Consider the following 16,363-nt stretch of genomic DNA (forward strand, 5'->3'; position numbering starts at 1 on the left):
TATTTGACAAACAGCCCAAAAACCAAATGTGTACAGTATGTTCAATTTATGGTGGTACATAAGGAAGAAAAGCAGGTTCATTCATCTGAGAAGCTAGAAACACAGCATGTATGGCATCCTGTATTATCCTAATGAATTACTGAAATGATTAGGCTGTCATCTAAATTGTTGCAGATTAGTTTTGGAGTCATTGAAAGAAATCATTGTTTCAGGCTTGTTTTCATCTTAGAAGCTGGAACCAGCAAATGTTTGTCACTTTTGCTCCATAAAGAACTTTTTTCTTTTGACAGAAGACAGTTTTGGGGCATCTGTTCCTGGTATAAATACAGTATCCTGCTCTGCTCGTACCATGTAGGACAAAATGTTGGATTAGACGCTCAGTGAGGACAGAGATTGCGGGTTAGTTTAGAGTTTAGAGTTGACATGTTTGTGGCGCGTCGCTCTGTAGCACAGTCATAGTTTTTAAGGACAGCTGTACTTGTTTGATGAACACAGCCTAAGCTGAGAGTCCCTGCCTCACTTGCCCTTTATCGACTGGTCCCTGCCTATTCCGCACTCATCTCTTTTACATTTTAAATCCCCGGGCCTCCGGAGAGCAATGGGGATATATGGTTCCATCTGCTCCAGCAGACTGGCTCATGGCTCAGACAGAGAGAAAGAGACAGAGAAGGAGACATGGCCAGGGAGGGAGAGAGAGGAGGAGGAGGAGGAGGAAACAGGGGGATGGAGAGAAACACAGACTGGCAGAAAGACAGAACGGCTTATTAGAATCTGCCTCTTTTCACTAGTTAGACAGCGGCTGAGAGGATAGCCGTCTGTAAGAGAGGGCAGGAGCGGAGTTGGATTAGGACCCGGGGATCCTCTTTTTTCCTCGTCTGAAATGGCAGCTAAACCATATTAAATCTGTTCGGTCTCAACTGTTTCAGGTAGACCAGCAGTCTCGGATGTTTTTGTGCAACACATGGCTTTTTGTTTCAAGGTAGGTCTGAGAATAGCATATGTTTGTGTGCCTTTTGGATTCCCACAAACACATTTCTCATCAAGGGGTCCTCCTATGTAAACAGAACCTTATGCTTCGCCCCAGACACCATCAGGTACAGTGTTTCTGTTTCCCACCACAAATGTTTGATTATATAGGAAGTGCTTTTCGCTTCCCTCCCTGAGTTAGCCTAACCCTTCCCTGTGTCAACACTGGGTTTGGTTGGTCTGTACATTGGACCACAGAGGATTGTTTCCCTTGTGTCATTTATCTGTTGCAAGATGAAATAATAAAACCACTGTGTCAATATACAGTTTCATTTCAGCTCTGACTGAAGACAAAAAAGCTCCAAAACATCCAGTGTAGTTTGAAAAATCTTGGACTTTCCGTGCCGTGAAGTGAACGTGGGCTACAGTGTCCTCGCCTATGTGTTTAGTGGTGGGATATTTTTGCTGACATAGCACTTCCTCAGAATTAGATTTGCATAAAAGGATGTAGGCTGCTTTCATGCTTACAGTTTGACAGGCACAGACCATCTCCCCGGTGCCCATGAGCGAGCGAATGACCACTATTTTTGATTAATAGCCAACGGTAGCAGTCTGGCTAATCCCTCCGCAGTCAATTTGAATTTTGCTAGCATGAGTTGGCAAATCCTAATTTCCGTAGTGTAGAACTGTGTGTACAAAGTTGGCGTGTGCAATATGGATAAACTGCTAGATAAAACTGCTTTTGCTAATCCGCCGTATTAAACAGCAGGCAAATCAAAGTATTTGATCACATTGATGAAAAAATCCCGAAAATCCAATATTGCCTCAAAGCGGTTCGGCTCAATAATTAGCTTTTTCTCCAATGACTGAACATATTAAAGGGGTGGAAAGGTGTGGCGAATTCTCTGCCACTCTCACAGTGCACATCCATCATATAACCCAACCTTAGAGCAAAGTATTGTGGCAGACAATTACCAGAGGTGCTGCTCTGTCACTGAGCACAGAGGCCACGGCGTCGTTCTCATGTAGGCCTCTGGTAGGTCCCTGCTGGCCAAAGAGCTCCACTCCCAGCCTGTTACAGTCACTAATCTGGCCTGACACCAAGCTGATTTACAATACCCCCCTACCCTAAGCGCTGACTGACTAGAGGTAATTGATTTAGAACAGTGGAGACACCTGCTGAATAGTATGGAGCCCTCAAAAGCCCCCTCCTACGCTCTTATGCAAAGTTGGGCCAGATATCCTCACCTCGGTGCAGCCTGTAGATAATAAATGCACTCAAACAAGAAGAGAATGAGGAGGTTTCTTTCCTTGTTGAGCAGTACCAGTGTGCTTTCAGTTTGTGTTGTCCTTCATATCCACTCATGTTCAATCCTAGTTCTGCAAAGCTTAATTTTTCTAATATTTCAGCTCGTTCCGGTTGTTAAAAATCCACTCATGGATTGAGCTGAGCCTGAACAACTGCCTCTGTTTGGCCAGCTATTGATCTATGGAGCTCCGTATTTGCCAGTATTTCTGCTCACATGCCTTCACTCTGTTTGTCTTTTACTGGCGGAGACCAGGCTTTCTGCCCAGGGGGTGGTGTAGGGTGGTGGGGGGGGGGGTTGAAGTCCTCTGCATGGTGTGAGGGGGGAGTCCATGCCTTCTGTGCTGCCTGCCTAGTCATTTTATGGCACCATCTGTCCACAAGCAAACTGTCAAGTGGTGACGTCTTAGCCCATCTTTCTTGCTTGACAGTGTGAATTTCCTTTTGATATATATGCACATCTGCTGCTGAGAATGTGTCTCAGTTTATACTGCTAATTTAATGTTTGGCCATAGCACAAAATCATTCTTAATTATGCAGTAATTCATTTGTACAACTCTCTAAGACGTAAACAAACACGAAAATTAAAACTTTTTTCAATCTTTGAACGAGGGCAAGGCTATTGACTGTATATTTTTAGACACCCTGAACTGAATATGAAGCGTTGTTATTTTACCATTCCCCGTTAGATTTGTTGAGGCCCCAGCTTTGAGGAATTAAACGCTGGCCTATATACCACTTTTCAAAACAAAGATACCTCAATAACAAGCAAACAATATTTGAATAAGACAAAGAAAAACTGATGATTAATAAGCAAATCTATCATCATAATAACGTTAATAACCATGATAATAAATAAAAATGGCAAAAACCAGATGTTGGACTGTCAACAAAGGCAATGAAATGAATAATCAACACAAGTCGTCCATACAAAAGGCCTTAGAATAAAAGGAAAATGTATCCCGCTGTGTATTTGCAAACTTGTCTGTGAGTTAAACATTATTTCTTTAAATTAAACTTAATGCTTTTATGAATATTTCATTTTAATTTTCTCGTGTAGCTGATTTGTATTCAGTAAACACGGCTGGCAGAGTTGATGGTACTTTACAGAAAGCTGCTTCATCCACTCGATTGGTCCAGTTCTACACAGCATTGCTTTTATTTGATGAATGTCTGTTTTACATTGAGTCTGCTTTTTGATTTATTGCAGGCCCTTTGCCCAGCACTTTGTAGTGCAAGCCATTTTCTCCTTGCTCTGCCGCTCGACAACGCCAATAATCACTCTCGAATAAATTCAAATGGAGGTGGCACTCTGGTGTGTCTCTTCTACTCCGTGTAATACATATCAGTGTAATACATATCACCTTTCATTCCCAGATTGATTTGCAGCTAAAAAGATTGGTAGCCCCCCAGAGGTGATTGTAAATCCCTACTTCAGTGGCAATTTATGGAGGTGCCCGAGTTTTGTTAAATGTTCACTCAACCAGACTAAATGCCAATCGACATTGTATCATATGGGTGAAGCCAATATGCGACGGGCTTTGCATTCTGTTGAGAGGCACTGTCAGGACATTATCAGGAGCCTGCTGCATTAAGTCCAGCCCTCCTGCGTCACAGATTACGTCACAATGCGTCACGGAGACTCTGTCATATGTTGTAAATGTCGCATACGTTTCACATGGCTGTACTGTTATACGTCATTATTGAAGTGTCTTAAATGAACTCGCTGATGCATTTCTTTGAGTCATCCACACAGGCTGGCCCTTTACCCATGTGGCTTTATTACAGAGCTTTAATTGTAGGTCAGCGTAATGAGAGCTCCTTACTTTCTATTGCTCAGCTTCAGGAAGTGCACTTGCCTGATAAAGGTGTCTCTCAATCTTCTGTGTTAACAATTAACTCCGTGGAATCAGCTTGTAAACAGAAGTGCTGTAAAACTTGATAGGTCACAGGACATTACCCTTTGTGAGGTGGATTTCAGTGCAGGGTCTTGTCGCAGCCCTGTAAAAAAGACATGCACCATCAAGTCTGTGGATACAGAAAGGCTTTCAGAGTTGGAGGGAAAACCTAATTTTGCTACTTTACGCTTTCATTTTACAATACGGGGGTTGGCCAGCTCGCGGCAATTCTCCTGGGCTCTTGTGGCGTGTGTTCACTGCTGAGGTAAAAAAGGAGCACAGACTTGTGAGGGTGAGCCTTCTAGGCCATGGAAAACTAATCAGGGGCCAAAACACTGCTGTCGAAATGCAGCTTGTAACTGTGTTTATGGAGCCGTTGCAGGCTGCGCCAACACAAACCTCTCCGGTCTGGGTTTATCACCTCCAGAGACGGCCATGATTAGCTCCCCACACTGGTAGCCATATATCTCAGCTGTCCCACCTCCCCACGCTCAAGATGACCCATTAAACAGAGATGGAGAAAGAGAGAGGACATGAGTAGGAGGGATGGAAACGATGGAGAGCAGAGATGCTACCTGTAGTTAGTGTAATAGTAGTGTTTACTCAGCCTCTGTGCCCTCTCTGCGCAGCTGTGTCTCACATTGTCTGTTTGGAGACTACCAGTTCTGTATGGGTGGCCACTCCCTTGCCACACACAGGCACGCATGCACACACACACTCAGGGTAATAACTTGAATGACAGGCACCTGATGTGGGTGGCAAACAAGCAAACAGGATAGGTGTGCATTTTTATGTTGTGTTCCCCTCCCACTGAGCTCACTCAAAAGCTCTTTTTTCCTCCACAGTTTACCGTTTCAGATGCTCACATCCCATTGTTCCCTTGTTAATTACCTCACTAAACCTCTTAGTCACATGCCCATAATGCAGCATATATATACAGTACATGTCACACTCTGCATTACCGGGAACTCCTGAGACTCTTCAGACTCCAAAGCTTGTTTTTAAAAGACTTAAAGCAGTGGTTGCCCTGACGAGTGGCAGGTCGGTGAGGGTTACTGTTATTTCAGCGTCAGTATCACTTTAATGACCTTCTGTTCTCTCTCATGGTTTCTGTGCGTTAAGATAAAATGTTGCCGCAATAAAGTCCTCTGTCTGTATAGGATACATGATCTTGACAAATTGGACAGAAGGCCGAATGCTGCCGCGTCAGTTGTGTTTAGCCCGACTGCAGACGTCTGCTTACGTGTCAAATTTTGTTCGGTGGTTCAACAAGTTGTGGGCTCTAACGAATGGCTGTTTGCAGACATTGAATTTAGAAAGCGCAGCCTTTCCTTTGTCTCTTTAGTAGCTGTCCCTGTTACAAGCGATAATGAGGTGGAAGGAACAATCTTGGACTTTGCCTTGTTGATTATTGTCTTCCATGGCGACATCTCATTGTGGTTATCAGCTAATTGTGTTTGCATAGATGCAATAACAATTCTGTTCTCCATAAACTTACTTTTATAATGTGCTAACGGCACAATAATTATCGCAGCCTCAGCTCACGTCAGACAGAACTGATAAATAAATCCAGCCTTGATTTTGTTTGCTATAATGCCATCATTTTACTCATTGCAGTTAAAAAAATGTTTATGTTTCAGTTGGTGCACAGCAGTGTCAAACTATTATTTCCGATAATCTGCTTTAGCTGTAAAACAATTACGCTCCTGAATTCCTCCTGACTAATTATGTGATTATTAATTACAATCTCAATTTCTGGTGAAAATATCTGGATGATCATTTTAGCCATAATTACGTGGCGCTGACTCTTTCTCCTGCCCACTGTCCTCTCTCACGCTAACCAGGCTTCCGAGTTCAATCATTACCAAGACGGACGGATTCACGTGCAATCTCACAAGGGCAGACGTCCACCCCGACATGCTCTTATTGTTTCTCTCTCGCTCTCCCAGATCGTTGCAAACAGTGTCTTCCTGTGTGCCGAGCCACTTGCTCAGATTTTGGGTCACGCTGCACCATTTCCTCGTTGGTGCCCTGTCCTTCTCTCTGTGGCTCTGCCGCCACAGCACAAATGCACATAGCGGCAAATGTTTGTCCCATAGTATCTGTGTGCAGCGGGGAGGCACCAAGCTGCACTGGGATAAATAAGTAGCTATATAAATAAAGAATAAACCTCGCTCTAGGAATTTGTCTCATTGAAGATGAAAAGCATCTGCCTCTCTCTGGCATCTGCTGTAAAAGATATCCCTCCACCGCCAAGGGTTTGGAGCACGGCGAGTAGCCAACTCTATCAGCCTCCCTCACTCTCCCTCTACCCACCGACACGAAGCAACGCAACGCTGGTGTACATAGAAATGAGTGTCAAAACAAATTTGTCAGCCAACAAACTTGATGTGAGTTACACTCATTCTGCGAAGCTAACTTGGGGTATTAACTTGAAATAAAAATGGGGCGTAAATGTCATTCATTCTGGTTGCAGAGTGGGGGTGTGATCCAGTTCGCTGGCACCCTGAGCAGTATATCTTTTCTTCTCCAGACTGCTACGGCTTAACACACCAATAATGAGCTGCTTTCTCATTATCAGCGAAGGTGAAGACACAAGGGGAATCTTTTTATCCCAGAGGTTTATGAGTTATTTTTATTTCTCCAAAAAACTCCATGCGGGGACGAGTGTAATACAGCTCGATGCGATCACAGCTTGAACTTTCACTGACGATGGATGTGTTGGCTGCACACCGTGTTTGGAAATTCCTAAGATGCAAGGTGTGTTGCAATCACAAATTGGTTTAGTAGACATGAAGGCCTAGAGGCACATTCTTGTAAATGACAAATAGTGATGAAGAGCTAGCTGTCAGTGTTTCCTGTCTGCAACTGTGCCCAGGTGAGATGCCAGCACCGTGACTCACAAATAGCGTTCCTTCGTCATTTTACCCAGCCATGCCCGTCTGTTCCTTTGCCAAGAGACTTGTCGAAAGAGGTTAAAGCAGAGCTCAGATGAAGAAAAGGAAACTCTTGAAATTTTGCTTTGCTAAGATCTCTGCCTAGCGGAGTGTTTTCCTTGGTCTTGTTTCACAAAGAGGGTGGTCAAAGAGGTGCCCGGTGTGTGCGTTTTTTCAGTGTTTCCACACGCATTGAAATAGCCACATGAGTAATGGGCTGCTCAACACCTCCACAGGCTTAAGAATGGAAAGGTTTTTTTTTTTCCACAAGATACTGGAGGCATTGTGTTCCTGACACTCTAACTTATTTAGCTGAACTGAATAGACTAAAGCTGACCGGCCACCCAGCAAGCCTCAAGATATTCCACATTGTGAGCGCCTCTCTTTCTCTTTTCACAAATATCAGCAATCAGCATTGTTCAGTCGCTGCTATAAACTCGGCAGTGAGACTGCCGAAACGGGCTGAGAAAGTTTTCAATTCAATTCCATTAGGCCTCTTGTAAAAGCTTTGTACAGAATCATTGTCAGGGAGCCCTTGAAGACAAAAGTAGGCTTAGTTGAAAACTTTTAAGAACTTTTCTCATTTTAGTTCTTTTTTATCTGAAGTCCTCTGGAGATACTGCTTTATTTAAAGAGAGATATCTATCCTTACCATATTGTGGTCAGCTTTACAACGTTATGATTATTCATCACAGATGGCCGTGGGCAAGATTGTGGGGAGAAGAAATTTAGTTAGCTCGGTTTATGTGGATACACAGTAACTTTGTTTATAATGGCATTAGACATTGAAACTGCAGGCTATAACAAACTTAAGGTCATATCTAAATCTTATCAGTGGCTTAGTCATTTCCTACACCAAATCTAATTCCTAAAAAGACAAAGAATCAGTGCTTGTGCGGTTTAATTTGAGGGACAGCCTCTGCTTCTGTGTCTCCACCCACTACTTAAGTTGATGGAGCAATCCTTTCTGTTTTATAGCTCGGTTAATTACGGTTAATTTGTGGTACACCTGCTGCTGCTTTGTTGACCAAACATGTCCCCCCCGGGGTGTGTTGTATCTTAAATGTATGCCGTGTGCATACATGTTGTCATATTATGAGATCACGGCACTTTGTGTTATTTGAACCCATCTGGAAGACACAGTTTCAATTTCTTAATGGGGAACATTAAGTGGGCGGTGGTCCTCAGGGAGTACTGTTTAGGAGGTCCTCTGGGTTTTTTTTACTGATCCCCATTGTGAGAGGAAAGCTGAGGAGCTTAATCCTGCATCCTGACCTCCCCTTTGTTCTCGCTGTTTCTTCCCATGATTTCTCTGCAGTGCTGTACTGCATTTGTTTCCTAACTCCTCTGCTGATGTAGTTTGCGTGTTACATTCGCTCCACTTGTATTTTCCTCTGCCCCAAGCAGGATTTTGTTGTGGGTATGGGCGCCTTGTTGATCGTAACCAAAGATCTCCAGCGTTCTGCGCTGTTGTTTTCTCACAAGTGTACAAAATCTCCACCTCCTTTGGTTCTGCTCCGCTCCGACGTGCGCTCGATATTTCTGCTTTGCTGTGTTATTATGCTCATTCAAATATATGCAAATATACGGTGAGTTTGAATACTAATGTTTCTGTACTTCTGTTCTGCATGTGTTTGCTCTCCCAGGTGTTAGTCTTTGATCCGTCAGAGTGGGACGTGTCTAGCAGGGGACTGAGGAGGGAGCAGTGCCAACTTGGAACATGGTGCCTAATATTCACCTGGCAGTGCCCCTCCTGCCCAGAGGGGCGTTGCTGTTCCTGCTTCTACTCAGCTGCGTGGTGTTCTCCTCTCTGGCAGACAGTAAGTAGCTCCATTCACTTCATGCCTCTGGTACAATCTGATAATACATTACGCTTCATAAGTATTTTGACAAGGGCATTTTAGTCCCTCATTTGCAACACACATGATGGAAAATACACACATTGAAGGTTAAAAAACAAGTTGTTACAATAATTTAGTGATCAGCTGACCCTTCTGTAGACGTTCTCCTTGTTTAAAGGGGCTGACAGTATTACCAAACGCTGATTTTCGCCCACTGCGTCATTGTACATTATTGAATGTGTGGACATAGAGAACAAGCTGCTGGGCTGTGCTGCACAGCTTCATCTAAGATACAACATAGATTCTGTTTAAATTTGGTGTCTTTGGTGGATTGCAGGACACACAAATAGCAGCTTCTCTAATGCACGTCCCAAAGTATAGAGAGCTTTAGCATTAGCGCTAAAAATAAGCGTACAGTGCATGTAGTGATGCTCCATCGGCCTCTGTGACCGGCTGTCAATCCAAATGACGCTTTTGGCTGGAAGGATGGCGCTCAGTAAGATGTGTCACCGCGGCTACGCTTTGGATCTCGGGGGCAGCCAAGAGGCACTGCCCTGTCGAAGACGGGGTCAGGGACAGAATTAATTCAACACATGACCTCACCTATAGTGCTGTCATAGGGTCACTGTAATTCAATTATACCCCCACCCCTCCCATTCCACCACCCGACCACGCCAACTGCCCTGTCCTTTCATGCATGGGTCCAGTAGGATTTGTTTTGCTGTACCCTTTGCCTTGTCCCACTCAGCCCTGTGCTATCATCTTTGTCTCTCGCGGTGTGTCCAGACTTTTGCACAGTAGCAGTTTGAACTTGACCTTGCAGAAAAGTTTTGCACCGCTGTCTTTCTTGTGGTCTGGCAAGGCTGTCTTTGCTCTCTGCCTGTAATGTGATCAGGCCAAATCAAACCTTGACCGGAGCAGTAGTGCTTAAGTAAGACTGGAAAGATGTGTCCCACTGCACTGAATCCATCCTCAGACTTTAATACAGTGACATGTCTTTGACTCAAGTATTGCAGTATGTTACAGTATGCCTCGTTCCTCCGCAGTATTCTGATATAAAATGACAAACTCTGAATAATAGTGATGATTACTTCAAGATCCAAATGAAGTATGATCTGTTTACTATTTATTGTATGCAGGAAATTAATGAAATAACTGTAAGACTATTTTTAGCGTGTGAATAATGGGTTTAGGCTGTTTATGTCACGTTATGTTGTGCATGCTCTTCTCTGCCTGCATTGCCACCAAGGGGATGGATAAATTGATTCAATTGCATGTGCTTTTTAGAGATTATCAAGGAAAAAAAGGTCATGTCAGGGACACTGAAGGTGTCAGGATACTATTTGATGTGCTGAGTCTGTCTGATGTTCAGTACATCCCAGAGATTAGATCATTAAGCTGTGCTGCTATTGTGCTGTTTTTAATCTATATTGAGCAGATAGCTACATGTAAAGATGAATATGGAGCAAATAGGCATGATGGCTGAGTCATTTCAATTTTTATAAAGCATATTTTGTCATGGTTTTATCTACGGTGCAGCCTGCAGTAGGTCACATTGGACACTCTTCATTTGTCAGGTATTTAAAGATGCACAGCTAGCTATCATGTGTCGTACTGTGGTCATGAACAAGGGTCAATGTGGGCAATGTTTTACAGTATCTTTATTTTTGTAAATCTAAATCTCTGCCTTTCTGTGTCCGTGAGTACAAGAGTGCCCTGGTCTCTAATTCCAGTAATCATTTACAGATAAAAACACAGAGCTAAGCATTTTAATTAACAGACAAGGATACTCTGCTGTGGGCAAGCTGGCACAAAGGTTTTTATTGAAGGTACACCCAAACTCTAACACGGAAAAGGAACTTGAGAAAAGATGGAATTCAAGCTTAAAAGAAAGATGGAACAAAAAATAACCCATAGAAAAGCCTGGCTCTGGTCCGGGGTTAACCTATGGTTCTAGTTTAATGTAAGCACACACGGAAAAAGGCCTAGACCTGCTATTACCCAGACTGTAAAGCAAACAGACATAGAATTAAAATAATACAGTTGGGGGGCAAAAATAACACCTACCACTAATGGCAGGGTTGTGTTCATTTGATTCCTGTAATTTGTATGCAACTTAGTTATGTGAACTTGATAGTTCTGGTTTGGATTTCCTGTATTACAGGGCAGACACCAGACAGATATTATGGGCGGGGTGCCTGGCAAGTTTCTGATTACATGGGTTCAGTCTGGTGTCCTTGTCTCCCCCTTGAGAAAGATCAGCAAGAAAGACAACCACAGGTAGCAAGCATGCGAGCAGTGTTTGGCCTTCCCCTTACAGAAAAAGTGTTGGTTTGCAGTCGGACTGAACAGTTAATCAGCATATAATCACAGTCGCTGTGGCCAAGTGAAATATCCAAATTGCAGCAGCTACATTTTTTTTTGATGAAGGTAATATATACCACAACATACCATTGTAACCGAAGCATTGTGGCGCTACAGAGAACCGACCAATCATATTCTCCTGACGTAAGGAAACCCTAGTTTGCGGTGCATTGTTAGCTGGATTAAGGTGGCTGCATTTTAAAGGTTGTTGCCATACTGTTTGTTTGGCCTGTTCCTTAAGTCGGTGCAATTTATCTTGATTTAGAAGCAAAGATAACTACAAGAAATCCTGCACCGGCACTATCGGCGTCATAGCCTTATGACATCATACATCTTATACTGTCATTGAGCATCCACACAATACAGTGATTACTCTGAGTGCTGATCGCAGACGTCCCATCGATCCCCGGGGAGCTCTGCCTAATCAGCCAGCTCCCTATAGAGCCACCTTGTACACAATAGGCCACTGGCCCACAAGGTCAGCCTCAAAGTCACACATGCACAGCACTTAAATATAATGGCTATCTTTTTGTAGTGCTGTCATTGTGAGTCATTTCGGTGGATTTAATGAGCTTTTGATATATGTGTCTTCTCTCGTGCCTCCCGTGTTGTAATCCTGGGTGGCTTTTCCCGTCAGGTGTGGCAGACCACAGAGGCCTTTGTGCCTGGGCTTTCTCTTTCCACTCCCAGTGACAGCAGGATTACAATGGCACGTTAATTAGCTTAATAAGTTTAAAGTGACTTTTTAAATTAAAACCGCTCTATCGTGCCACAATGCTTTAGTGTCTTATTTATTGCGTACCACCAATAGTTTGTTAGCTCTGCAAACAATTTCTTCGCCATTGTGTCTCGTTATTGTCCGCTGGCAAGACGTTTCTGCTACGCTAAATACACACGAACCCTTTGAATTAGACAGAAATATCCGCAAATTGCTGGTTATGTTGCATATCTTACCAGAATTTTGAGAACAGAAATGTGCTTGAAAAAATGAACCTATAAAACAAATCTCCGGAGACTCCTACAGCGGACTGATGTGATGCAAGTGCCAAAGTGGTTTGGAGAGGGGTGGCCAGCCAGTGGGGGGGGCTGGAAATTGGATTGTATTTTTAAGTGTCCATATGGTCACCCAGCTCAAAAACTGACAGGGATGAAAATTGATTCTTTTTTAATTAAAAGTAACCATATCCACCTTGGAGAGCCACTTGGAGAGTAATGCAGTTAGCACACAGCTGTGGTCCACACACATCACAGACAGGCACGCTGAAAGAGAGGCTGAGGCGGAGGGAGAACTAAACTGTTGAAAATACGCTCTGAGAAAGCAGAGGAGAAAAAGCAGTGCAGGTGAGAAAAACATCTGCAAGATAAAGTGTTGGAGGAATGAAATTTAGAGGGTGTGGAGGTACAATGGGAAGTTGTTTTCATAAGCCCGTGCAGCAATGTCTGAATGGAGGGAGGAAAGGGTCGCCAGAGGTTAATGATGTGAGATTAATAGTTTAATTAGGGAGCTCAATAGCAGGGCCAGAGGCAGTCACCCAAACCCACTGCTGTGTCCCGGATTCAGCAATGCCACAGGACGACAAGAACCGCCAATGTCCTTCCAGAAAAGGGCAGAAGGAGAAAGACATTTTAATTCTGCGGTCATAGTGATGGTTTTATTGACGAAAGACTTCAGTCACTCACGGTGGCTTATTACTCATTACTGATTACATTCTCACTTGATGTTAGGCTACTTTGAGTCTAGATAATTACCAGAGGTGACTAAGAGTTGATTTAATTTGTGCTCAGAGATATCATTTGGGAATTTCTCTGAGCATTAAAGGGCGCCCATACATCTGTTTTGTCACATCCTGACCACTGATCAGACTCTGTTGAGCTTCGGAGAATTTTAAGATAGCCGGCACCTATGTGCTGTTTACCTTTGGAGCGTCCTCTAAGGTGCATTTCAAGGCATTTAGCTCAACCCAAACAGCCCGTGGACATGGAGCAGCATGAAACATGGCTGGATCTCAAGTGGGAACTATTTCATGGGTAAGTGGTCACCTTAGTTTTTCAAACATGCTAAATCATAAGGGAAGCCAAAAAAAAAAGAAAAAGCGCTCGTTGGCACACGTGTAAAGCCAGAATCACTTTGTTGTTCCACATCCCTCCAGTAACATAATTTAATTTCTCCCTCAGTTTTGGCTAGTGGAGAGTTGAATTACTTCAGACCTCTGGGCCGTGTGGGTGAGACGATGAGAACAATGGTCGGGGCTCTTTGTGGTCTCTGAGGGAAGGCTAATCTAGGGGAGGAAAATTAATGAGGTTAGTGGGGTCGCACATGGTTGCGTGGTGATGGATGATGACCTCACCCCAAAATGGGATGTCTGAAGAAGCTAGGAGCCTCCTCAGCAGTGGGGCCACCAACTCAACCCCTCCTGGGATCGGTTAACACACTTAACATTTTCCCCACACTGGTCTATTAAAGTCAGGATCCAAGCCAAGGTGACCACTGGACTTTACTCAGCAGTGTTAATAAAGCCCCCCCATCATCAGCTGAATAAATCTCCTTTTGTATTCCCACAGCAACTTTACTGAGCAGTTTGGATTTCCATTACAAAAGTGTCACAATATATACTTTATTACATATTCAAGCCGCATTCAAAATGTACTTTTCCCTCCTCGTATTTTGTTTTGCATGCGAGCGTCTCCAGGTTGACACTCTGCTACCCACCCACACATGCCTTTAACTGCAGCAGTCAGTCGTCCTTCACTGTTTCAGAATGGAAAAAAACACTTAGTTTCATGACAGTGCAAATGAGAACATTTCATCAAGTGAGCTAAATGAACATCGGAGGTGATGTAGCCCCAGGGTTATGCAGATGAGCTGCGCAGTTCAGCCGGCACATTAACAGGCTTGTCTTGTTGGCTAGGGCCACATACAGTACTTGACAAAGAGCCTGTCCTTTGGAGACAGAGTGATTTTGCATTTTACATTTGCATTGTCCAAAATGTGTGGCAGACTATGCATGAGTTGTGTTCAGATAATGATATGGTGAGACTCCAACCTGCAGGAAAGTATAATAGTGCAGTTAATCTGCATTTTATCACCATGTCTTAAGTCTTATATTTTTGCTCATGCAACAATAGTAGTTTTGTCTTAAGAGAGTATAACAAAGAAATGGAACGCCTGCCGTTATCTCATGTCTGTTCAGACTTCCCCTCAGGAGTCAGGTGGGTTGAAAAAAGCCACAGGTAATGAGTCATCTTTGACTAGATTTAGGTTGGGCGCCAGTCTAAAGACCACAGGTAATACAAAACCTCAGACTCCCAGTCGTGTGATGCCAGGAACACCCTCATGCTCATGATCAAGAAGTGCACAATGAAGCATCTATCCGTGCTGTTAAATAGTTGCTTTTAAATGCCCACTCCAGGCACTGGTCACCAAAGGACATTGTGTGTTTTTTTTTTTTTTTTTTGCAAATGTCACATATTGACTGACAGACGAGGAGAGAGAGAGAGAGAGAGAGAGAGAGAGAGAGAGAGAGAGAGAGAGAGAGAGAGAGAGAGAGAGAGAGAGAGAGAGAGAGAGAGAGAGAGAGAGAGAGAGAGAGAGAGAGAGAGAGAGAGAGAGAGAGAGAGAGAGAGCAGGCTTGAGAGATGCTTCCCTCGTTCTTAATCGGCTCGAGAAGATGAAAGCCATTACATTAATGTTGCTCACACTGGGAAGAGAGGAGTGAAGGGTAATTGCACTTAGAGTTCTTGTTCTTCTCCACTGTCTTGAATAATTCACTGAGGGCTGGAAGGCCAGATTGAAAGCCCGTCTTTGTGGTCCACTAGAGTGTTGAAAGTTTGATGTTTTTCTCTTTGCCTTTCTCTGCTATAGGTTTAGACATTTTGTCTTAAGTACAGTATCCCAGTGATGATGAATCACATTGCCAGTGTGACTTCACTGAAGTTCTGAAAAAGCTTATAAAGCTCCGTCAATCTTTGGCTGCTGCACTATCACTCTCAAAAAAGGGAGGAAAAAAAATCTTTTGTTTCTATGTCATCAAAAGTGAATGCAGTGAGAACCGACTGTCAGCGAGTGCAACGAAACCAGACCATCCAGCAAAAACCTGTTCAGACATGCGAAGAAATAAGCAAACTCCACCTCTATAGTCGATCCTCGTTGTGTTTGAAAGCAGGATCTTCTTAATGCAAGGTACTAGACAATTAACCTTTGTGCCACAAAAAGTTTAAGCTCAAGATATTTAGCCTGAACCACCTGAGCTAAAGCACTCCTTCTGTGTTCAGCACAGTATGCGTTTAGCGAGTCTGCGGCGAGGGGAACACTGTGGCATGATTGACACAACAAGAACAAGCGGAGGAGCGGGTGGGCCGCTGCACTGCACTGCACAGTGACAGCTGCATTGCTGTTATATGAACTCAATGTGACACATTGACAGATGAAATTAAAATTTAAGAAACACATAATAAAATAAATAACATTGACCTGAAACACAGTGACCACGGGGGGAGATGGTTATGAAAAACCCCGCTTTGCATTTTTTAGTCCCTCCATATGCTAACGTGCTATACTCATGTGCCATTGGAGGAAAAAAAAGCCCCAAAACACAATGCTCCTTGATGTTCGGCTGTAAAAGAGAAGTGGAGATAGCAAACATGATGTTTATTGGTTTAAACAAACAGCCTGAAGTGCAGTTGACTTTAACAGGGTAAATAACTTGCAGGGGTGGCAGCTTTATATGGAATTAATTGCAAACAAGTTGCCTGCTAATGGCCCGAAAAGGGCCTTAATGGAAGTGTTCCATTAAAACAAGCAGTACTGATGCCATCAGACAAATTTCCACTAAGTGTTGCCTCATGAAAATGATAACTTGCTAATCCATTATTAATAAGAATTAATGGTTTTCTCTCTGCCGCGCGTATATCGATCCCTGATACTCTACACCACGGAGTAGCTCTCATTGGGCACTCTGGCAAGCCTGGGAATACACTAATTGTTAGCCACGCGAGTGCCATTTACACGACTCTCCCTGCTGTCTCTGCGTTTATTATAAGCCTTGCTCTGAA

At 43.5% G+C, this 16,363-nt stretch overlaps 1 protein-coding gene across 12 annotated transcripts in view; it reads left to right on the forward strand.

Annotated features, from left to right (window-relative positions):
- The window catches only part of LOC139338632 (receptor-type tyrosine-protein phosphatase F), a 162,684-nt gene that overhangs the window by 47,621 nt on the left and 98,700 nt on the right, over window positions 1-16,363 (forward strand). For all 12 annotated transcript variants that reach the window (XM_070973819.1, XM_070973823.1, XM_070973822.1 and 9 more), the window contains exon 2: window positions 8,753-8,926. In XM_070973819.1, coding sequence (XP_070829920.1) covers window positions 8,827-8,926 — 100 coding nt within the window. In that variant the 5' untranslated portion in view covers window positions 8,753-8,826. The remainder of the gene's footprint in view (window positions 1-8,752; window positions 8,927-16,363) is intronic.

The sequence above is a fragment of the Chaetodon trifascialis genome, chromosome 11 (genome assembly GCF_039877785.1).
Source record: "Chaetodon trifascialis isolate fChaTrf1 chromosome 11, fChaTrf1.hap1, whole genome shotgun sequence".
NCBI lineage: Eukaryota > Metazoa > Chordata > Actinopteri > Chaetodontiformes > Chaetodontidae > Chaetodon > Chaetodon trifascialis.